The sequence below is a fragment of the Pelodiscus sinensis genome, chromosome 9 (genome assembly GCF_049634645.1).
Source record: "Pelodiscus sinensis isolate JC-2024 chromosome 9, ASM4963464v1, whole genome shotgun sequence".
NCBI lineage: Eukaryota > Metazoa > Chordata > Testudines > Trionychidae > Pelodiscus > Pelodiscus sinensis.
Window position 1 is genome coordinate 3,973,972 of NC_134719.1, and position 25,093 is coordinate 3,999,064.

Here is a 25,093-nt window from a genome sequence, read left to right on the forward strand (position 1 = left end):
GAGGTAGTGGCAACCAAGTAGCCAGCTTCCTTTCCAGCGTGTTACACAACAGCTCAAAGAACAAAAAGTCCCCGAGCATCTGTCCCTCCGTAACAGATCCTGCTTCACTGAAACAGATTGACGGCAGCCTGCAGGTTCAGTCATTGCTTTATGCTTGGTTTCTATTCAGTGTGAGGCTACGTCCACACTGGCATGATTTTCCAAAAATGCTTTTAACGGAAAAGTTTTCCGTTAAAAGCATTTTCGGAAAAGCATGTCTAGATTGGCAGGATGCTTTTCTGCAAAAGCACTTTAGACGTGGTTTTCCGCAAAAAAGCCCCGATCGCCATTTTCGCGATCGTGGCTTTTTTGCGGAAAACAGTACTGTGCTGTTTACACTGGCCCTCTTACGCAAATGATTTGCGCAAGAGGGCTTTTGCCCGAATGGGAGCAGCATAGTATTTCCGCAAGAACACTGACGATCTTACATGAGATCGTCAGTGTTCTTGCGGAAATTCAAACTGCCAGTGTAGACAGCTGGCAAGTTTTTCTGCAAAATCAGATGGTTTTGCGGAAAAGCTTGCCAGTCTAGACACAGCCAGAGAGTTTATCTTCTGGGACATTTTCACCCATTTCAGGTACCTACACTTCACTACCACTATCCCAGTAGGTTTCTCTGGACCTCTTTCTCAAGGGCTATGACAGTGCTTTACCAGAGACCAGGAAGCCATTGCTTGTATCTAAGGACAAAAGCTGTAGGCCTGGTCAGCACTAGGACCTTAGTCCAAATTTAGTCCCCCCAGGTCGAATTTGTAAGCAATACCTCCACACTACCAAGCCCGTTATTCTGGGATAAGGGGCTGCGGAATTCGAACTCTGTCATCCTGCTTTTCATGAGGAATAATGCGATTCCCAAACTTGTACGTCTGAAATAACGTTAGTGCGGGTGCTCCTGTGCCGCTAATGTGAACTAATTGGCCTCTGGGAAGCCTCCCGTAGCTCCCCAGGGCGCTTCCTGGGACTCTGAGTCTGAGGTAGCGCGTCTACATTCACGGAGCCTGCCTTGGACGACATTCGATGCTTCCCCATTGTGAGGACAATTATTTATTTCAATGCGATAGCCCCCATGATCAATGTGTGGGGGGCCTCAGAAATCAAAGTTGTTGCACAAATTAAAAGTCAGCTGTAAAATACAATTGGGTAAACAATGCATGATTAAATGGGGGACTTAGCCTATGCACATATCAGACAAATAACTTTTGTCTTCTCCTTTGTCATTAAGGATGCGTCTACACAGCACCCTAAACTCAAAATAAGATACGCAATTTGTGCTACGCAAATTACGTATCTTGTTTTGATTGTATTTTGAAATAACGCACTATTTTGACAGATCCCGTAACCCTCATGGAACAAGGGCTACAGGGATGTCAAAACAACGCGCCCGTTATTTCGAAAAATATTTCAATAGAACGGGCACATTTAAAAGACACGGGGTCACTGTTTCGGGATACCTCTGGTATCCTGAAATAGCTCCGCTGTCTAGATGCATCCAGAGCTGGTTGAAAATTTTTCAAACGGGCATGCTTTTATTGTAAAATCCAATTCACTGAAATCTAAATAGTCCAATGGAAACATATCAATTTTGACTCAATTTTGTTTAGGATAAAATCAAAATGAAGTGTTTGTTTCAAAACAGCTTTTTGTGTTTTGAATTTTATATCTATAAAATGCAAAATGTAAAAATAATTTGTAAAATAGAACAATATAAAAAATCAGCATTGACTACCATGCAAAAAATTTAAATAAATTTAAAACTGAAAAACATTTTGATTTTCTTTAAATGGAAAATTTCAGTGGACCCCAAATGATTTTTTCCCCCAAACATTTCATTTCCCAGCCAACTTTGAAATTCAGTGTTTCATTCTAATTCTGATCAAAGATAATTTCACAGGTCATTCATACCTAGTATTTAGTAATTTAGATATTCATTAATTTTTACAGAACCATAAAAGCATGTGGCACTGTCAAATAATAATTCCTCTTTTTACTTGCACACCCTCTGGAAAATGGAGAAGGCAACATTTTTAAAAGGACAAAAACTAAGCAAACTTTCACCCTCAAACAAATGCAATCAATGTGGTTGAAAAGTCAGTGACCTTTGAAATTATTCTGTGACTCAGTTTCCTTCCAGGTTATACCCACGACATTATTTGTGTGTATGTAACACTAGATGCCTGTTAGGAATACAGAGAAAAGCAACAAAAAGAAGCACATGTTTACTTATCTGGTGTCCTTTCAGGTTTTTAAAGGTTGTTTTATTAGTAAACAACCTAAAGCATCTGGAATGTGTTATCGGAAAACCTGAGGATATATCATAGAAGTTGACAAATTGGATTAGATTGTCTTATCTTATCATTTTATCTGCTGTGATAGCTCTTTAATGTGCTTAGTTGCAAGGTTGCATAATCCACTCATAGCTGTGGCTGGTTGTTTCTTCTAACCCCTTATGGTAAAGCTCTTTACGAGGCTATTAACCACTGCTATCAAATGACATCGTAAATCTCTGAAGTGTGACTTTGTGGGTGGAAGATGGTGCATCTTGATACTGGAGCGCATTAGGGAAGGAAGTTTACTTAAATGTTTGTTCAGCCCATTGTAACGGCAATGGGTTATTGAATCATAGTGCTTATATACCAAGCATGGTCAGATGAATCTCAGTTTTCAGATTTTGCTCTGTTCATTCTTCTGACATTGGAAAGGTTGTCAGGAGAGAGATTTTGGCAAAGCCCTTATTTATTGCTTCTGTCTTGCTTTTCCTCCATCCCTGTTGCAGTTCAGCGGAAGAGGGAAAGATCTGGACAAGGCATTGGAGTGGAGCAAGAAGTACGCCCGGGCCTTCCCCGTGTGGTTTGGAAGATTTGTAGTGTTTGTGAGCCTCAACGATGCCGATTACGTGAAGGCTGTCTGTGCCAGAGGAGGTAAGAGGGTGTGATGGCGCGTCAGGGACCCCCGACCCTGCACCCCCGCCCGCAGCAAGATGTAACTCTGCCAGCCAGCAGAGTAAAGAGGGTTTATTGCTTCTCAGAGATACAGCACAGCCTGGGTTTGATGTGGACATCGGAGTAAGGGGCAGGCAGCCTTGGACCTCTTGGGGCAGGGTACACAGGCCCCTGAGCCCCCAGTACTCAACTTACTCTGTTCTCTTCATGTTTGCCCAGCCAAGACTACCCCCTCTCTCAGCCACTGGTCCCTCACTCCCCACAGGTAGCCACACCCCTTCCTTTGTTTAAACTCCTTCCCCTGGCAGGGCCAGCTCTAGAGAGCGCAGGGCCTGATTCCGGGGGTGCGGCCGCACATGCGCGGGGCCCCGGTTGGCACGGCGCATGCGCCATGCGCCCAGGGGGCCCCCGTGTAAGCATTGCGCTCCCGGCGCACTGTGCATGCGTCACTCACCTGGGCGCGGGGCCCCCTCAGGTGCAGGGCCCCACGCCGGGGAATTGGGTGGATCGGCCTAAGGCCGGCCCTGCCCCTGCCCAGGTGTGAAGTTGCTAGTCAAGGTCTATGTGCCTGTTCTCCGAGACTACTCCCCCCTCCCCTCCCCCGGCAGTGCTTACAGACACAGGCCAGTAGGGGTCACCCACAGCACAACACAGCACCCAGTGAATGCCCAATCAGAGTGGGCCTAGGGCCACTAGAGTGTGCAGCACACCCCACTGCGTCACAGGGGGGGGGGCCTTTTGCCTCTGAATGTGAGCAACCCTCTTGTTAAAGTCCTCCAAGATGCAATTCTGCTGAGAGGCCTGTCAGGAACTGGGCAAGCAGGTTCAACCCCAGCCCTGACATGGGCCTGCTGCCTTTTCTCCTTAGAGTTAAGGGTCTTGGGTTTACCTATAAGGATGCCTGGTACCTCCCTCCAAACAAACCCCTCTAAGTGCAAAGAACTTGTCCCTGGAGGGGTGGGGAATATTGAACACACAGTCTCCTAAAGAGCAGTGTCAGTCAAGAGCACATGTAACCCACACACCTAGTGTGGCTTGATAACCACCCCAAGGCAGACTTGAACCTGGGACCTCAGGAGCTGACTATAGGAGCCTCTACCCTCTGAGCTAGAAGCCAGCTGGCTCCCAGCCCATGCTGTAAGGTCTCTTGATCCTAACTGTTGCAGTGGTCTAGGTGCCACTTTCAGTACTCAGTAACCACACGAGGTGTGTGGGTTACACACACACAAATAAAATAGCTATCACCATTCCCAGAGGGATGAAACAGTAACTCTTGATTATGTTTGGGAAGCTCAGGATAAGGGATCAGCCTCGTAAAAGAGAAAGACAACAATACAGAAACTCTACCCCACCCACATTTACAGTCAGTACACACCATTCCTCGATCCCTCCCAGCCCCTGCCGAGACAGATAGTGAGGTGAGGCTCGGACTTTGATGGGTGTCGGGGCGCTGAAGCTGGGGGCTGGCTTAAAACGAAACAGCAAAATCAATACACAACGATGTTCTTATGAAGTCTCCGCTTCAAGGCTGGACACATCGTTCTTGTTGCTCTCTGGACTGGATTCCAGAGTGTAAGTCCGTAGGCTCTTGGTAGCCTGACCATGACTCTCTACCACCTTGTGGGCTTCAGGTCTGTGCTGGGATCACAGTCCGCAGTGTCCCCAAAATCCTATAAGAGTAGGAATAGGGTGGACAGTGGGTGTGATGCTTCTCTCCCTGCAACACTTCAAACACAGCCACAATAGAAAGCTGGAGTTCTGGCTTGTTATGACTGGCTCTGGTAGTGTTGCTAGCCAGTTCTGTCTCAGCCCCAGACCCTAGTCAGTGTGGGAAGTAGAATCCCAAACCTTGCAGGTGAAAGCTCAGCTGGGGAAGGCAACCGAAGCTCCGCCCCTTTTGCCCAAAGCCACACCCCTTTGCTGAGACCATTCCCCTTCATGACCTTCGTCTCTCAAGCCCAACCCAATCCCAGCTGAGGACCAGGGCTCACACATCATAGCCCAGCCTTCCCTGGCTACCAAGGAGCTGTGTTGACACATGATGTGTCCCCAGCCCCTCATATTACATTACCCACCACCCATGTCTGCCACCAATTCCTGCTGAAGTTTGGGGCCAAGTCCGCTACAGGCTCCGTGTAGTATTTTGGAAGCACCCTCACCAAAGGAGTTACACAAGGTCAGGTGAGGTAACAGCTGGGGATGGAGGGTGTTATGTGTGTGTTTATAGGAGTGAGCACTGAGGCAGCAATAATTATAAATTACACGGTTATTAGTCTTAGAGAGATAGTCATGTTAGCCTGTATCTGCAAAAACAACGAGGAGTCCTTAGGCACGTATACACTACAGAAAAAGACTGAATCTGCTGCTGTCGATCTTCCAGGGTTCGAATTAGCGGTCTATTTAAGAGAGCTAACTCAAAGTGAAACGGGCTCTCCAGTCGATGGCGGTAACCCTGCTTTCACGAGGAGGAAGGGAAGTTGAAGGACACGTCGTCTTCCTGCAGTGTGGACAGCGCCAAAAGCCGAGTTAAGCTACTTCGACTTCAGCTACGCAATTAATGTAGCTGAAGTGGTGTATCTTAATTCAACTTTGTCCCATTTATTTGGGTCCAAGCTTTCCTCGGTAAAAACCACTTTGTTGGCTGCCTCTGATGACTGTGCCCAAATAAATTGGCAAGTCTCCAAGGTGCCACAGGACTCCTCATTGTTTTATTTTGGTTAGTCAAGACTAAAGCAAGACTGTGAGGCATTTCCAATGACCCAAACCAAGCTAGCTGAATGAGCCACATAATGGTAGATAAAGTGTGTTGCTGATAAATGCAAGTTAATTAATATTGGGCACCCAGCTTCTTCCACCTGCCTGGTGAGTCTGTCTCCTTTCTGTAGGGTTTGATGAGACGCAATCCCATTCCAGGCATGTCCCATTTTCCAAGCACAAACAAACACTGACCTGGCTTGAAGTTAGGAGATGAGGAAGCTCTGCACCAAATTTGGTGGCCCTAGCGCTTACCGTTTTAGTAGGAGTTCTTGAACAAACAGACAGACACACAGACAGAGAGCTGCCCGGGCAGACGAACCCTCTCACATATATAGCAGATATGCCATCCCCTGGCTATTTGCATATCCCAGAGACAAAGCACAGAGTGGGAGCAACATTACTGTCTCTGTGTACGGCATGATGGAGGTCGCACCTCTGTCCCCTTTTCTAGGGGCAACCCCTTACAGGTGGCCTCAAGCCTTCAGCTCTAAACCAGAATACTAAGGTGTAACTATGCTTGGTCCTGCCTTGAGGGCGGGGGGTCTGGACTCGATGACCTCTCGAGGTCCCTTCCAGTCCTATTATTCTATGATTCTATGATAACACTAAGCTGGGTATCTAGCATGCTTCCCTCTGGGATCTAGTGACCAGCAGCAACTAGAAGATCTAAAACAACCTTCTTAAACTGAGTAGGAGAAATACAGCATGGCAAGGGGAAAAGTTTGTAAGACAATAAAAGGCCTATACATACGTTCATCTTACTTAAACACTCTCCTTGCTTTGGGAGGTGCTATAGGCAGCCTAAGATTGGGGGGGGGGGGGAGGGATGTGTGTGCAAATTTTCCTCTTAACCATCAGAAGCTAAGCCAATTTCCCACTTCCCAGGCTGATTTAGTCCTGGGAAATGGAGCTAGCATATCACAGTTACTAGTAACAAGTGTTTGTTAGTGAGCTCTTCTCTAGGTTACTGTCTGTCTTCCTGGATAGTTCCCCCAAATAATGCCCAGACAAACATATGTTGCAAAAAAAGCAAACAAGTTTCTGGAATGAGTTAACAGGAGCGTTGTGAGCAAGAGACGAGAAGTCATTCTTCTGCTCTACTCTACGCTGATTAGGCCTCAGCTGGAGTATTGTGTCCAGTTATGGGCACCACATTTCAAGAAAGGTGTGGAGAAATTGGAGAGAGTCCAGAGAAGAGCAACAAGAATGATGAAAGGTCTAGAGAACATGAGCTGTGAGGGAAGGCTGAAAGAACTGGGCTTGTTTAGTTTAGAAAAGAGAAGACTGAGGGGGGACATGAGAGCCGTTTTCAGGTATCTAAAAGGGTGTCACAAGGAGGAGGGAGAAAACTTGTTCTCCTTGGCCTCTGAGGATAGAACAAGAAGCAATGGGCTTAAATTGCAGCAAGGGAGGTTTAGGTTGGAAAAACTTCCTAACTGTCATGGTAGTTAACACTGGAATAAATTGCCTAGGGAGGTTGTGGAATCCCCATCTCTGGAGATGTTTAAGAGCAGGTTAGACAGACATCTATCAGGGATGGTCTAGACCAGGCATGTCCAAAATCCGGCCCGCGGGCCAATTGCGGCCCGTGTTCCGGTTTAATATGGCCCCACAGGTAATTTGGCAATATCTATCTTTTATGGCCCCCAACGAATCCATATGTATTGAGATGAATACATTGTAAAATCTCAGTTAATGTCAGTTGGTCTAAATCAGTTATAAATATATTTGGACACAACATGTATACTTGGTGTTATGTTCCTGTTCATATTTTTTTAACTTAAAAGTTGACAGACAACCTTTATTACCAATAATATGTAATGTACTTTACAATGTTCCTGACATATATTTCAGCTTCCTAGATTTTTTTTTTCATCTGGCCTTCAGATATGAAAGGCAGAGTGATTTAACACCTGTTTAGATTTGTCATCCATGTGACGAAATGAAAAGTATGCCGTTTGCAATAACCTTTGCATAAAATAGTTAATTTGCATTTAATTTTAATGGTTCAAAGAACGTCAGGCAAAATGGTCGGCCCTCACGAATGTTCATTTAATCAAATCTGGCCCTCTTTGAAAAAAGTTTGGACACACCTGGTCTAGACGGTGCTTGGTCCTGCCATGTGGGCAGGGGACTGGACTCGATGACCTCTCGAGGTCCCTTCCAGTTCTAGTGTTCTAGGATTCTATGTAGTATTCTAAGGGCTCGTCTCAAGTTGGCTGGAAATTGACATTAAAAAGTTTCTTAGTGCAGAACAGTTCAATGTGTGCTAGGGAGGTTTTAATGCATGGTTGCACCATCCAGATGGATAGTTAGTTCATGGCATGCTAGGAACAGCTTTGATCACCGTTCTAGACAAACCCAGGGCTGTGTCTACACTGGCATGAATTTCCGGAAATGCTTAAAACAGAATAGTTTTCATTATAAGTATTTCCGGAAAAAGAGCGTCTACATTGGCAGGCTGCTTTTCCGGAAAAGCCCTTTTTCCGGAAAAGCATCTGTGGCCAATGTAGACGCGCTTTTCCGGAAAAGAGCCCCGATCGTCATTTTCGCGATCGGGGCTTTTTTTCCGGAAAAGACTACTGGGCTGTCTACACTGGCCCTTTTCCGGAACAGTGTTCCGGAATAAGGACTTATGCCCGAGCGGGAGCAGCGTAGCTTTTCTGGAATAGCGGCTGATTTTGTACAGTAGAGCGTCATTGCTTTTCCGGAAATTCAAGGGCCAGTGTAGACAGCTCGCAGCTTATTCCGGAAAAGCGGCTGATTTTCCGGAATAAGTGGCCCAGTGTAGACACAGCCCCAGAGTTTACTAGCAACTCCACATCCATCACAACAGGTCTGTAGACAGGCTGTCTTGGACTACGAATGACCAATGTCGTCAATTAGTGCAGCTCAAATCACTAACACAAAACTGTTCTTCTCTCTCCCTATCACAATCTTACAGAACCCAAGGATAATGTTGTCTATCGCTACGTTCTTCCATGGATCGGTACGTATATTCATGCTTTTAGCCATCACTATTGATATGGAGAAGCTATTCTGATATACACCCGCTGAGAATCAATCCTTGTGTTTCTGTGATTGCAAAGCAAGATTCTTTTAGTTTGTTTTGATACACAAAATCTCCCGGGGCAACTCCATCCCTTATTATTACTACTCATGTTAATTACAGTAGTGCGTAAGGCAGGGCCAACCAAACATAGGGCCCCATTGGGCCGGCACCATATAAACACAGAGTAGTAGATTAGATGAAGTTGTTCAAATTAGTGGAGTCACAACATGCCCAAATTTGTCCCTACCCGCCTTTGGCTCTCCATCTAAGTAGTATGTTTCATGCCTGCCTGAAAAGTCTATGTAATCTGTGATATTTAAATACTTGTGTTATTGGATTCATTTCCATTTTAAAAGATATATGGTGTATGAAACATGACAAATATTTAGAGGCACTTGGGCCATGTCTACATGAAGAAACTACTTCACAATTAGTAAATTCAACTTAATAACTCCCGATTTAACACATTCGAACTAGAGTGTACACACTATGGCTGTGTCTACACTGGGCCACTTATTCCGGAAAATCAGCCGCTTTTCCGGAATAAGCTGCGAGCTGTCTACACTGGCCCCTTGAATTTCCGGAAAAGCAACGACGTTGAACTGTACAAAATCAGCTGCTATTCCGGAAAAACTATTCTGCTCCTGCTCGGGCATAAGTCCTTATTCTGGAACACTGTTCCGGAAAAGAGCCAGTGTAGACAGCCCAGTAGTCTTTTCCGGAAAAAAGCCCCGATCGCGGAAATGACGATCGGGGCTCTTTTCCGGAAAAGCGAATCTACATTGGCCACAGACGCTTTTCCAGAAAAAGGGCTTTTCCAGAAAAGCAGCCTGCCAGTGTAGACGCTCTTTTTCCGGAAATACTTATAACGAAAACTATTCTATTTTAAGCGTTTCCGGAAATTCATGCCAGTGTAGAAGACACAGCCTATGGGAAAGCCTTGAAATCAGTCCATTAATGTGGATGTGTTACCTCAGACTCAGACCCCAGGAAGCACTGGGGAGTGATTAGTCTGAATGACTCTGGAGAGTCGTTATTTCGAAATAGCTTCACCGGCACGTCCACGCTGCTGTTATTTCGAAATAACTATTTCAGAATGAGCATGACTCCTGATGAAAAGCAGGAGTACAGATTTTGAATTCTACGGCCCGTTATTTTGAAATAACAAGCTTGGTCATGTGGTCTGTGGTCTAGACTACCCCCCTCTGTCGGAAGAGGGATGTAAATGAAGCACTTCAAAAGTGCAAATGAAGCGGGGATTTAAATATCCCGTGCTTCATTTGCATAATTGCGTAATGGAGCTCTTTTGAAAAAGTAAGACCTCATGGTTTACAGGATCTTTCAAAAAAGTGCCCTGTTTTCATCTAGACTGCAGTTTTACTTTTGAAATGGCGTTTTTTCGAAAGAGCGCCATTACACAATTATGCAAATGAAGCACGGGATATTTAAATCCCTACGTCATTTGCACTTTCAAAGTGCTTCATTTACATCCCTCTGCCTACAGAGGGGTGTAGTCTAGACACAGTGGTGGATACTTCGCTTATAAATTTGACTTGGAGAAGGGGGGGTATTTTGAAATAAAGTCATAGTGTTGACCAGGGCTTGCAGAATAGCTGATTCACTGCAGGCACCATCATCATGGCTGGCTGAGATGTAGCAGTAATTTCCTTTGCTTGTGACTCGGCCGTCCAGCCAAGTCAGGGTGTGGTCACATCCCTTCTGGGGTGACAAACTCCAGCAAATTGAAGTTTATGGTCCTTTTATCTGGTCCTCAGACCCAAATCTCATCCCGAAGGTCCTCTCACTCCTCTCCCAGGCTTTTAATCCTTATCCCCTTATGTCAGGGACAAATAGGAGAACCCAGTTCCAGCATCTACACTGGGCTCCTGTCCAGGGACCCTGGCATAAGCAGCCAACATCTGCTCCCTCAGGGTATGTCTACACTACCCTCCTAGTTCGAACTAGGAGGGTAATGTAGGCATACCGCACTTGCAAATGAAGCCCGGGATTTAAATTTCCCGGGCTTCATTTGCATAAACTGGGCACCACCATTTTTAAATCCCTGCTCGTTCGAACCCCGTGCCGCGTGTAGCCACGCGGCACGAACTACATAGTTCGGACTAGGCTTCCTAGTCCGAACTACCGTTACTCCTCGTGGAATGAGGAGTAATGGTAGTTCGGACTAGGAAGCCTAGTTTGAACTACCTAGTTTGTGCCGCGTGTAGCCACGCGGCACGGGGTTCGAAACAGTCAGGATTTAAAAATGGCGGCGCCCGGCTTATGCAAATGAAGCCTGGGAAATTCAAATCCCGGGCTTCATTTGCAAGTGCGGTATGCCTACATTACCCCGCTAGTTCGAACTAGCGGGGTAGTGTAGACATACCCTCAGACACCTTGCTCCAGCTTCCTTGGACTCCATCCTGCCTTTTCTCAGGACTTTTCCCCCCCAGTCCTTTCCTCAGTTCTTTGTAACAATCAGCATCGCCCAGACGCCCAGTTCCTGCCCTTGTGTCAAGGTCACACACAGGAGCTTTTTCCAATTGTGTGTCTTAGCTGACTCACCTTTCCCAGGCTTTGTCCTCACCTTGAAGGAATATTCCTGCTCCCCTCCGGTCTCTCTGCTTTCTATTGCCAAGAGGGTGATTACAGTCTCACAGTAAGTGAATGGTACCAGGAGTGCGGGGAAAGCTTGTTATAGGGTAATGATGGGTAAACCCAGTTAATTTCCACCTTAGAGATAAATATTCATATGAAATGAGATTTTGTAAAGTAGTTACCTTGGTACCAGCAAACTGGATAAAATGTAGCTATTGGGGGTGCAGGTAAGGGGATGCTAAAGTTTGTTTTGGAGAAGCTGCTTCTCTGAACCTCTTGAATTTAGGAAAAAAGCCAGGCCGGAGATTTTGCAAGAAGAAACGACCTCATTAGATATAAGCACTTTCTTTCAGTCGAGCCAGAAATACCAGCTGCACAGCTTCCTCAAACTTGAACTGTGTAAATAGCAATTCAATTGATCCCAGACCCAAATTCCTTGAGGCGAAGGCAGTGGGTGTGTGCAGAAATGATCTGATTGTATGTTCTGCATTTTTTTATATGGAACATTTTTTAGGAGAAAATGTCCTTGTTAAATGAACTTCAATTAGGTGGAAGTTTAAATTTAAATTAAGTTAAATAAACGTGGGGCTTTTCAAGACATTTTCTGAATTTTTGACAATCCCCTGAAAACCAAAAAGTGTTTCATTTTTCAAAACCAAAAACCTACTCTCTCTCTCTCTTTTTTTTTTGGTTACGTTTAGGGGGTTTGATGATTCCCCTTCTTCTCCCAGTTTTGCAATGTAATAACTCCCCACTTTTTCATGGAAAAAAGGGGGAACACGTGCGAGGGAATCACTAACTCCCTGAAACCCCAAAATGATTTTAGAAAAGCAAACAGTTTTCATTTTCAGTTCCGTTTTTTCCTTAAAACAAGCAAAAGATTTTGAATTGATTTGCAAACAATGTTGAAAAAGCCCCAATTCCACCCCTCTGCCCCAAACACAACAGTTTCCTCAGCAGCTCCCTTCTCCAGTGGCCAAAATGAACTGCTCTCTGTTGCCTGTGTTCCTCCAGGAAAAGGATTACTGACCTTACAAGGACAAAAGTGGCACCAGCATCGCAAACTGCTAACGCCTGGATTTCACTATGGGGTTTTGAAATCTTACGTCTCATTGATCACCAAATCGGCTCAAGTGATGTTGGTAGGAACCGCCAGTCCTATCGTCATCCCCTTTACTCTGTTTTCTGACGTTTATGCTAAAGGCAAAACCTCTCTTGCGCTTTTTCGCTGTTGTCTTGGACTCTCTTGTCCTATTTGAAAGATTTCTAAGGGCTGATTCACGGCTGTCTTGAATGCTATGAAGTCATTTACACACATGCAACAGGATGCCACCTGGGTCAGAATTCTCCACTCACTCACACCAGAGGTAACGCTTTATATGGTCTTTGCACTCTGAACAAGCGTAAACCACTGGTGAGCTAGCATAGCGAGCCCTTCAGCATTCCCCCAGCATAAACGCTTTAAACCCCAGCATGGCTAGGAGGGTGATCAGAGGAGTTTTGCACAAGGCATCTGTTCTCCCTCTGTCCCCTGCTGCAATTTGTTCCTCAGGGTATGTTGTAGTTGAGAGCAATTTACAGCAGCTTCGGTTCTGGAGGTCAAACCAGACCCGGGATTAGCAGGGTACACTGGATCCAGGCTGCAAATGAATATGAATCAAAAGAACATAAGAACGTCCGTACTGGGTCAGACCAAAGGTCCATCTAGTCCAGTATCCTGTCTGCCGACAGTGGCCAGCACCAGGTGCTCCAGAGAGTGTAGACTGAAGACAATGATCAAGCAATTTGTCTCCTGCCATCCTTCTCCAGCCTTTGACAAACAGAGGCCAGAGACACCATTTTATCCCCTGGCTAATAGCCTTTTATGGACCTAATCTGCATGAAATTAACTAGCTTCTCTTTAAACTCTGTTATAGTCCTAGCTTTCACAGCCTCCTCTAGCAAGGAGTTCCACAGGTTGACTGCACACTGTGGGTACGTCTAAACTACATGGCTCCGTCGACGGAGCCATGTAGATTTGTTTTTTTGGCAAAGGCAAATGAAGCCGCAATTTAAATGATCGCGGCTTCATTTAAATTTACATGGCTGCCGCGCTGAGCCGACAAACAGCTGACCAGCTGTTTGTCGGCTCAGCGCGCTAGTCTGGATGCTCCCCTGCCAACATCAAAGCCCTTTGTCGGCAGCCCCGGTAAACCTCATCCCACAAGGAATAACGGGGCTGCCGACAAAGGGTTTTGATGTCGGCAGGGGAGCGTCCAGACTAGCGCACTGAGCTGACAAACAGCTGATCAGCTGTTTGTCGGCTCAGCGCGGCAGCCATGTAAATTTAAATGAAGCCGCAATCATTTAAATCACGGCTTCATTTGCCTTTGCCTATCTGTCTAATCTACATGGCTCCATCGATGGAGCCATGTAGTCTAGACACAGCCTGTGTGAAGAAGAACTTTCTTTTATTAGTTTTAAACCTGCTACCCATTAACTGCATTTGGGGTGTGTCTATACGACAGAGTTTTGTCGACAAAAGTGGACTTTTGTCGACAAAACTATACCTGCGTCTACACTACCGCTGAGTTATGTGGGAAAACCCCCAATATTCATCTGGCCAATTGCGTGTCTGGAAAAAACATTCCTTCCTGACCCCTGCAGGCAAATGACGGAAGCCCTGAAGCATCAGATTGGATTATAGTCATTCTTTTCATACAGAGATGCAAGTGTTATGGCATGTTGAGGGCAATGCAGGCGATCCTGTTTTTCCCACACCCGGTGGGAGAGAGGATCATAGAACACTAGAACTGGAAGGGACCTTGAGAATGTATCAAGTCCAGCCTAGAAACTTTGTCAATAGAAGCCTCCTGCTGCCTTTTCTTAACTCCCCCATCAATACAGCTTCTTTGGACCACTTCCCTGTGGTCCCAGCACCTTCTTCAGAGGACCACGAGCCAACATCCAGCCAGATGTTCCCTGGTAACAACTAAATATATGGAGATATACCTAACTCATAGAGCTGGAAGGGACCTTGAGAGGTCATTTAGTCCAGTTCCCTGCCCTCACAGCAGGACCAAGCACCCTCCCTGACAGATTTGCCCCAGATCCCTAAACGGCCCCCTCAAGAATTGAGTTCACTACACTGGGTTTAGCAGGCCTCACACCACTGAGCTATTCCTCCCCAACACCTGCTCTGGTCACAGTGCTACCTTCCAACAGGAACACAATTGTCTCTCCTTGGGCACTCTGAAGCAGTGGACTGTCTCTGGCCTTGTTGCGCCTTTTATGTGAGCTTGCTGAGTCCTGATTGGCTGCTTTGTGCAGCCTCTTTCTGATTGGCTGCTTCTTGCACAGCAGGCTGCTTTTAACCCCTTCCTTTCTGGTGTGGGGTGAACATGCCATTGCGTAACCCACACAGCTAGGCTATGTCTACCCTCTTGCGCAATGCCGTTACACCTATTACTTTTCAGGAAGAACGGCGTTGCGCAAGAGGGTTTTTCTTGCGCAAGAAGGGGCAGCGTTGATGCTCCTTCTTGCGCAAGAGCCTCGTCTGAAAAAAATGGTGGCTCATTAGGTATGCAAATGAGGCTCGGTGATATTCCACACTTAGCCTCATTTGCATATTACTCAAGCAAGAAGCCGCGAGTGTAGATACAGCCCTAGTGTGGTTACCATGCAGCGGCACTTAGACCACAGCAACAGCTAAGCCCAAGAGACCTCTACAGCATGGGCTGGAAGCCAGCTGGCTTTTAGCTCAGAGGGTAGAGGCTCCTATACTCCGCTTTAGAGATCCCAGGTTCAAATCCACCTGGTGATGGTTACAATTGCACCACCCCTGAGCTGAATGCCAAGGAATTTGAAGTCTAAAGAGGCTGTAGTTGAATAATCCCTACATTTGATTTGTATTAGAGATGGGAAAGAGAGAAATAATTCTGCCCTCCCCACTATGTATCAGGTACAAATACAGATCTCATTTATATTTTGACTATAAACCCTTCCACTTCATGCTACATCAAGTTAGCTTTGCTCATATTTGATTAACAGAGCAACGGGATCTCCCTCTTCCACATTTCACAGGGATAGTTTAAGTTTTAAATCTGCAGAAGGTAAATGCACATGTAATAGGGACAACGGGGTGGGCAGGGGGAGGTTGAATGGCAAAACTACAGATCCAAAAATATGTACTGGAAACAGGCTAATGAGTTAGCCTACACAGTCAGAAGCAGAAATGCCATCATTCCACCGATCATCCGCCTGAGGGGTCAATAACCCACTTTCCCCTGGTGTTAGGTCTATTAACAGCTCCATGTCAGCTTGCAGACTTGCCTCTCTCACCAATGGCAGTTGGTCCAATGAAAGCTATTACCTCATTCACTTTGTCGCTCTAGCGCCTAGCAAAGCATTTCTGTCCCATCTCGTTTCCATCTACTTCCTGCATTAGGACAAATGGGAAAAGCTGGCTACCCAGGAGACATCGGTGGAGCTCTTTGAATATGTCAGCTTGATGACTCTCGACAGCATCTTGAAATGTGCTTTTAGTCATGAGAGCAACTGCCAGACTGACAGGTCAGTACAAGGGGTAGACCTGACAAAGTTTTCTGGACAAATATTTCAGTACTAGGATAGATCTGGACAAAGTTTTCTGGACAAATATTTCAGTACTGGGATAGATCTGGACAAAGTTTTCTGGACAAATATTTCAGTACTGGGATAAATCTGGACAAAGTTTTCTGGACAAATATTTCAGTACCGGGATAGACCTGAACACGGTTTTCTGGACAAGTATTTCAGTACCGGCATAGACCCAGGCAAAGTTTTCTGGACAAATATTTCAGTACTGGGATATGCCACAGTTTTCTGGACAAGTATTTCAGTACTGGGATAGACCCGGGCAAAGTTTTTTGGACAAATATTTCAGTACCGGGACAGACCCGGGCAAAGTTTTTTGGACAAATAACTTAGTTCCCAAAAAAGTAGTTTGGTCGACTCAAAACTATTTGCAAATTTGACACATAGTTTCAACCAGTCACAAAAGAGCAGGAGGTGGTGGTAGTCCTATTATGCCCTTAGAATCATAGGACTGGAAGGGACCTCGAGAGGTCGAGTCCAGCCCCCTGGACTCCTTCCTCTCACACATTTTAGCCCAGTGACTAAGTCACTCACCTGGGATAGCTGCATCTCTGGGTTGAATCAGCTTCTAAAAGAGACCCACAATGGACTTTTTTGATTGAAAAGTTTGGATTCTGTTTAACCCAAGCGAATTTTTGAAAAAAATATTTTAGAAACACCTTCAAACCAAAATGTCAGTCCTCTCAGCTCTAACTGAGCACATTTATTTGAGAGTAATCTGGAGATTCTGCTGCCACTGAGTCAGGACATAGGTGTCGGTATTGCAGCTTTGAATGATGACTGTTACATCTCTACCTTAGGCGGAAAAGTTGTATACTTTGCTAAATGCCCTTACTATGCTGTGTAAGTTCCTCTATAATTTTTCTTTCAGGGAGAACGCCTACATCAAATCTGTCTATGAAATCACCTTTCAGTTAAAATACAGGATGTGGTACCTCCCATACCATTTTGATTTCATCTATTGGCTCAGTCGTGATGGACGCCGCTTCCAGAAGGCCTGTGACATTGTGCATCTCCAAACAGGTATTTCCCAAGGCCCTTCTGGCTGCCTTTTTCTGAGACTTGGGGAGACGGGTTAGCAGTCCTGTAGAGAAGATCGAACTCCTACTGAAGCCAACGAGAAGCTATCAGTTGACTTCCACAAGAGCTGGAATGGCGTCTTATCACTATATTGAGAGTCATGGGGTATGTCTACCCTGCAATGCTATTTCAGGATTTGCTTAGCGCAAATTGCGTAACTTATTTCAAGTTTCGGGTGCTGTGTGGACGCACCCACGGAGACCAAAGTCTTCTATTGATCTAGACATATTGTTGGGCAAGGTTCCCATGTATTGCACTGTCAATGGGCCTCACCTCTCTTCTGGGACGTTAGAGGTGCACTCTTCATAAACACATCAAGTGTGGCTTCTTTGATAAGACTGTCATCAAAGGTGTTATGTGGATACCAGATGGCACCTTCCAGTCATGACCTATGTGGGCAGAATTTGAGGACTGACCATCCTCCAGCTTCTAATTGTTGTCAGATGTCACCGATGTGGTGTCTTGTCAGATGTTTTGCTCGGTCAAATGTTGATAGCCTTTCGGCTGCATGCATGTGCTCCCTCTGTATGCTGCCCTGGCTCTGCACAGATAGCTGGCCCAGCAGACCCTGAGAGAACCCCCTGGGATCACAAAATAAGATAAGGGATGAAGACACGCAGCTAGGTTAATTGTCAAAGCATGGTCTGTAGCTCCTACAGGTCTGCTGGTACATGAATATCCCCGACAATGGTGTCAGCTCAGTCCGTGGTGGGACTTTTCACTACTCTCTAGGCCAGACAAAGAGTTATGGTGAGGTACCCCAAAATGTATAGACTGAGGCAAACAATCTGGGATACACACCCTCCGTATCCTCTTACGCCTTTCATGACATGTGGGTTACCTCCCCTGGGACTTTCCTCCTGGCATTTCAGACAAAATATCACTCTTCATCACTTGTGTCAAATCTTTTTATTGTGGGCTAGTTTGGGGCGTTCTAGTACTGTCCTGCCGGAATGTGTTTACATGGTCCATGCGTTGTAGCAGGGCTATCAATACTGATCCAGTCCTGGACACTGATTTCCAATCAAACATCTGCTTTTGTCACTATATTGAGAGTCATGGGGTATGTCTACACTGCAGTTCTATTTTGGGATACCAGAGGTATCCCGAAATAGCTCCCTCACGTCTTTTGAACGTGTCTGCTATTTCAAAATATAGCAGACGTGCTATTTTGCCATCCCTGTAAACCTTATTCTATGAGGAGTAAGGGATGGCACGGTGTAGATGCACCATATTTCAAAAAAGGTTTCTGCTTTTCTGCCCTACATCCTCTGGCACCTACTCAGAGTGACTCCTATCATCATTAGCATGGAGGCTAATTGGGCCAAAAAGACTTCACATGTTGAATGATGGCCCTGGACTCTGGATAGAGCTAGCAGAAAAATCCAGAGTCTTGAAATATATATTTTTTATCTTTTTAAAAATTGATTTTATTTTATTTTTCTGAAACAGAAAAAGTGATTAAGGAGAGGAAGAAATCCCTCAAAGATGAGCGAGAACTTGAAAAGATCAAGAAGAAGAGACACTTGGACTTCCTGGATATTCTCTTGTGTGCCAAGGTAGATACAGAGGGACCTTGCTTTATTTCTCATGTCTTGTGAATAAGCGTGTGTAAGTCTGTTAGACATCACATTGATGTTTCCATTTTCTAGCGGTATAGCTCTGTAGTTGAGCTGGGCTAAAAGTGAATTTTCTCTGGCCCTGGTTAATTTCTGGAATAAGTTCTTTAAGGACTCCATATCTTTCAATTCCCTTTGTTTAGGGCTGTCTAGGGCTTCAAAGTCACATATTTTGGCAGCGTCCAGGAACTCTCAAAGGGTGGTCCATTATCCTATTCCTGAAGATAAAGTGCCAGTGTTTGTATCTCATTCCCATATACTTTCTGCTTTTGCCAGATCATCCAGTTGTGTGTTATCAACCAGAACGTGCATACTGGATACTTTTACTTGATGACCAGGTGGGATCTGGACAATCACTGTTTCAAAATTGACTCTGCTCCAACTTCTTTCTTGTATATGACAGTCACTGGTTTTCTTCAGCCTTGAATCCAAGACCAGGTAGTAACTAGTGAAACTTCATGCCACCATTCTCAAAACCGATCATGGCGTTTTTTCTTTTGTGCAAACATTTTTTTTTTCTGAGAGGATGTGTCACATTCTGGGGTGCAATCCAGCCCAGTGACAGGCGGTGTCACTGTAAAGCTGGGGTGGGCACATGAGCGGTGGATAATGTAGGCAAGGGAAGGCATTGCCTTCCCACAACAGCCTACATGCCCCAGCTACCTGGGAAGGATCAGGCTAGGGCTGGGCGGGGCTTGGCTCCAGGAGAGAGGAGGTTGCTGAAGGGGCGGGGCCTCAGGCAGAAAGGGCGGGGCTCAGGCTTGTCTTCCCCAGCTTCACTTGCCACCCATGGGTGGACAATAGGTGGCCCATAGTCCAGATGCAGTTCACCAGGGTTAGCCCCTGTTTCTGCTGCTAGTGCACATCTGCACATAGAATCATAGAATAATAGGACTGGAAGGGACCTCGAGAGGTCATCGAGTCCAGCCCCCCGCCCTCAAGGCAGGATCAAGCTCCGTCTACACCATCCCTGACAGATGTCTATCTAACCTGTTCTTAAATATCTCCAGAGAGGGAGATTCCACCACCTCCCTTGGCAATTTATTCCAATATTTGACCACCCTGACAGTTAGGAATTTTTTCCTAATGTCCAATCTAAACCTCCCCTGCTGCACTTTAAGCCCATTACTCCTTGTCCTGTCCTCAGAAACCAAGAGGAACAAATTTTCGCCTTCCTTCCTCCAGTGCATACAACAAAATGTATTCTGCATATGAATGGAAAAAAAATTAGAGAAAACATTGTTCACTGTTGCTGTGTAGAGTGGAACAATTACCTCCTATGTCTTACATATGGCATGCTTATTAGTACACCCTAGAGTGACACTAGTCTTTTTAACAATTGTTGCACATAGCTAGCTCATATTCCATTTCTGATCCACAAGCCTTGCTATCTTGAATGTATCTCACTTACCTAAATTGTCCTTAATCTGATCTTTCCGTATTCTGGCATTTGCTCCTATCCCCTTGTTCTTAACATCAGTTGTGTTAAGCTTCTCATCACAGTTCACTTTTTGACTGAAAACTGAAACAAAAAGGGCATTAAACACCTCGGCCTTCTTGGCTACATTCTAGGGAATGATGCACAGAAAAAAAATCAAAATGATACAAAATTAAGTGCCTTTATATGTTTACACATTCAATGAAATGTAACACTATTTGAACCCTCTTTAGAAACATATGCAGGCATGTTGTATTTATCCAGCATGTATAGCCCATTTTATCACAGAATCTACTGTTGTGTGTTATTATTCCTTCTTCAAAAAAGAATGAGCAGGCGATGTGATTTTTTTAAATAAAACTAAAAATTGTTAAGTAAGGATTTGTTAAACTGAGATTAGTTTTTATAATTTTTATCAAAGTAAATTAGATGCTCACACCTTTTCAGAGTCTGAGTGAAAAACAAACACGCACAAAAAACTTAAAATAATGCTTTGAGTTCCTGCAATATCTCAAGTACTGTGCAGTATAACAGTATTATTGTGCAGTTATGTTGGGTTCTTCTTTCATACTATTTATCAAAGCACAGTAAGTAAATAAAATAAAATAAAATAAAATAAAATAAAATAAAGCATCAATAAAACAAATCCAACTGTTTTTTAATATAAAGTATTTTTAAATTCCAAGATTGAAATAAAGGAACACCAAGTGTTTCAGTTGCTTTCAATACAGCAAGTTGCTGCACTTATTTTTGTGTTGACGAGGATATGCAAATCATGCTCTCATTTGCATACCGTCTTCCGATTCTTTTTGCAGAAGAGGTTTTGCCAATAAAAAGCCCAGTGTAGACAGGACTGTTTGTCAGAAACGCCCCCTTTTTCGCAAGACCCTTATTCCTCAAAAATTGAGTTTTACAGGAGAGTACAATTTGCATATCCTCTTCCACAAAAAAAATGGCACTGTAGCCGTAGTTAGTGTCAGGTGTGTTTGATACAGTACGTAGCTACTACTGACCTAAGTACGTCAATATCCATTTCCCCTGACTGCAGAATGCCCTGGGACTTGTTGAAATCAGTCTTCCTGGTGTACAAAGCAAACTCCTTTGCTGAAATGTCACCGAAGCCAGGAACTGAAACACAAGCCTCTTTTACATGAGACATTACGGGATCTCTTTTAGGGTAGAAAATTCCCTGCACACTTCAGGAACTTCATTCCGGGCTGACCACTCTGAGAATCACTGATACACTTCTTCAGCTTTTCAGCGGAGTTGTCAACAGCTGACGGAAACAGGGTACCAACTTGATACGTTGATTAATTGTTACATTGCTGATATTTGCAGCCCTGAGAAGCCCTTGAGTGGTCTCCTCTGAAAACGGAGTATGTGTCTCAAGGAAACCCAGCAGTTCTTCCATTTTCTTACAAAGCAAAGAGAGGGCATGGTCTCTGGCGTTCAAATGCAGCCTTTAAGTCAGGGGTGGGCATGATACGGCCTGCAAGCTGGATCTGGCTTGTCAAGATTGACACATTCTTTCTACAATGCTACTTCATTTCCTAGCGCAAGCTCCACTTGGGGTCCTGTCCCAGTTGTGCGTTTACGCATGGATGGTTGATGCGTGATTTCATCATCATTCATCTGAGTTGGCAGTTCCTGTCTTGTGTTTCTGAGCAAGCTGTCTTCTTCATTTGAGGCATCTGTGCTTCCTATTTTTAGCCCAGGCATTTGCCTGTTTTGACTGCACACTTTGGAAAATGATGCTTTCCCTAGCAACAGAGTCACCCCCTCATGGTGAGTGCAGGAAGGGCTGAGGGATCTGGATCCACCTTACTCCATCAAGTTCTAACTCAGAGCCCTTCAAAAGAATAGTGTTCCACTGTTCATATTCCCAAGTGCCTCCCCTGGACTATTTCCGACCCCTTATTCTGTCTCTGGAAATCCCTCTGCTGGTTGTGGTGTGTCATCCCCTTTGGGCCCAGTGGGCGACTGGCTTCCCTGAGTGGTCCATCTCCATGGTTTGGAGTCCTGGTGGCTTCTTGGCAGCAGTGCGTGGCACACATCTGCTCTGCTCCTCAGCCAGCCCGGACTGAGCCAAACTCGTCCCTTTTATAGGGTTCCTCCATTGGAGGAGCATGCCCAGAAAAGGGAGAGGGTGTGGCCTCTTGGGCCAAAGCCATTTGTTAGCTGTTGCATCACCAGTAGAGGACTGATACCCCCTGTCCCAGGATACTGTCCCAGGAGAATGGGGACAAAGGGTGCCAATTACAACTCCCACGAAGCACTGTGGTGCCTCTTCTCAGCCAAAATCTTTTAGTTCAGAGTTGGATGAAAACTCCTCATTTCCCATAGAAAATGTGGATGAAAATGAGCCATCCCAGCCTGTGCACAGGTCTCGACGTGAACCATATTGCAGGAGACCTGAAGTCATAAAGAGATTTCAGGAGCTCGGGGGGGGGGGGGGGGGGAGAATGGAGAAAAAACAACATTTGAAATCTTCCAGCATGAGTGGGGCTGGCGGTAGGTCTGCTTAATATTTGCCAAGGACAACATCGGTTGCAGGGTGGTGCAGCAGTAGCCATGAATCCAAAGTCAGTCTCTGGACTAACAGCGTCCTTTGATCCCTGTCGAATTAGGATGAAAATGGAGTGGGATTATCTGATGAAGACATGCGCGCTGAGGTGGACACTTTCATGTTTGGGGGTCATGATACCACAGCCAGTGGGATCTCCTGGACTTTATACTGTCTATCCCTGAACCCAGAGCACCAGCAGAAATGCCGAGAAGAGATCCGAGAGCTTCTGGGAGACCGGGAGACTATTGAGTGGTGAGAACTCATATTTTATTTCATGACAGTTTCCTTCAGGGTTATTTCTGGTGAATTAAGATATTCTTGGGTGTGTCTAGACTTCACCTCTCTGTCGACAGAGAGATGTAGATTAGGCACATCAAAATTGCTAATGAAGCAGGGATTTAACTATCTCATGCTTCATTAGCATAAACATGGCCTCCGCTTTTTTTTGAAATGGAGTTTTTTCGAAAAAACCCCGGCAGTCTAGACGCGATCTTTCAAAAATACAACCCTTTTTTGAAAGATTCTGTGAACCTCATTTTATGAGGGATAAGAGCTCTTTCGAAAAAGAGTTGTATTTTTGACAGATCATGTCTAGACTGTTTGTTTTTTTTTTTAAAAAACCTCCGTTTTGAAAAAAAGTGGCGGCCATGTTATGCAAATGAAGCACGGAATATTTAAATCAAGGCTTCATTTTCACTTTCTAAGTGCTTGATTTGCATCCTTCTGTCGACAGAGGGATGCAGTCTAGACATAGCCCTTGAGTTTTACTGGAAACCAAGAAATCCTTTTATTTCAGGGTGTCAGACAATGCAGTATTGCACTTATATTTAGTTGGGGCCTGATCCAAAGCCCAGTAATAATCCAAAAAAGTCTTTTTCGTGGTCTTTGGCTCAGAGTTTTGAACAGGATTTTCATTGTTTTTAACATGAATGCTTGCAAGAACATTTCATGTTTTATATATAAAAAGAGACTGTCAAAGACCCAAGGGTTCTGCTAGTTCTGACTTACTTATATATTTAAAAATCCAACAACTCCCTGCATTAAACACAAATAGATACTACATTTGTGGACCCCCCCAAAAAGCTTCACACTCTTGTTCTTCACTGGCTGGCTCTGCAGGGGCGTTTGGCTAATGCTGTGGCTGGCACAAGCAGTGATGAAACGGACATGTAAACAAGCCAGTTAATGGTGCCAAATGTGACTTCCAGAGCCACTGGAAATAAGCAATGGCTACCCTTCTAATCAAGGTCGCAAAACTGTCATGAAACACTGCCTGCATCAGTGTGAAATTGTATCTCATGCCATCCATCCAGCTAAGCTAGATACTTAAATAGCCGGTGTCACTCTTATTTGTATGATACCCTTGGATGGTAATGAGAAAAGGAAACCTTATTTTATTTGTCCATCAAAAACTGCGGCTGTCAAAGGCAAGCACAATTTTGTAGTGCTCTTTAATTAGAGTCACTCTCAGACTAAACTACCTGGACTGAGCTGAGCACAGATTGTACAGAATCATAGAACACTAGCACTGGAAGGGAGCTTGAGAGGTAATCCAGTCCCCTACCCTCACAGTAGGACCAAGCACCGTCTAGAGATCATCCCTGAGAGATGTCTATCTAACCTGTTCTTAAGTGATAGAGATTCCTTCACAACCTCCAGTGTTTTACCACCCTGACAATTAGGAAGTTTTTCCTAATGTCCAACTTAAACCTCCCCTGCTGCAATTTAAGACCATTGCTTCTTGTCCTAATTGAAAGAGAAGGGAAAGTTCACAGGTACCTTGCTAAGTAAAGCCACTGGGGGCCCGATTGTGTCATTAGCTGAGCAACTGCCATTCTTATATAAACTATCACTACTGAGGTAAGTCTTCACTGCAGAATTACCCTGGCCTGCAGCCTGGGAGTTACCCAAATCTCCCTCCGGTTTACAGAGCAAAGCCTCTACCCCAGACTTGAGAATACTCCGAGCCTGAGCTAGCAGGCACAGCTGAAGGTATAGGCATGGGCTCATGTTTTGCTTCGGACTGGACTTGACTATCCACCTATTTTCCAGTGAGAACCCAGGTCATCAAGTATGAGTGATGTAAGTCTTCCAGTTTCCCTCCCTAATTGTGCCTGAGCTTTCCCTTTTCTTGTCCAACCCCTCCCTTTTTCTCCACGGGCTTTTAACTCTATGTTTTCCTGCACCATTTCTGCTCGGCTTCCACCACATTCGAACACAGATGCTGTCCAAGAAATCCTCCTGCCTGGGTAATTGTTTGGCCAGAAGCGGGCCCCAGCCTTCTGGTGAAGCGTTGGTGGGATATCGGTAAAGCCCAGATGCTGGAGAAATGCAGCTAACAGTGACACCTTTATGCCTAGCAACCAGGAGAAATGCAGCAGTTGAGATGTCAGA

General features: G+C 45.0%; 1 protein-coding gene across 1 annotated transcript in view; it reads left to right on the forward strand.

The window, feature by feature from the left end:
• Nucleotides 1-25,093, forward strand: part of LOC102452682 (cytochrome P450 4B1-like) — a 46,106-nt gene that overhangs the window by 2,900 nt on the left and 18,113 nt on the right. The window contains exons 2-8 of the mRNA XM_006111447.4: nt 2,813-2,957; nt 8,680-8,724; nt 12,397-12,524; nt 15,809-15,933; nt 16,868-17,019; nt 18,529-18,635; nt 22,761-22,951. Coding sequence (XP_006111509.2) covers nt 2,813-2,957; nt 8,680-8,724; nt 12,397-12,524; nt 15,809-15,933; nt 16,868-17,019; nt 18,529-18,635; nt 22,761-22,951 — 893 coding nt within the window. The remainder of the gene's footprint in view (nt 1-2,812; nt 2,958-8,679; nt 8,725-12,396; nt 12,525-15,808; nt 15,934-16,867; nt 17,020-18,528; nt 18,636-22,760; nt 22,952-25,093) is intronic.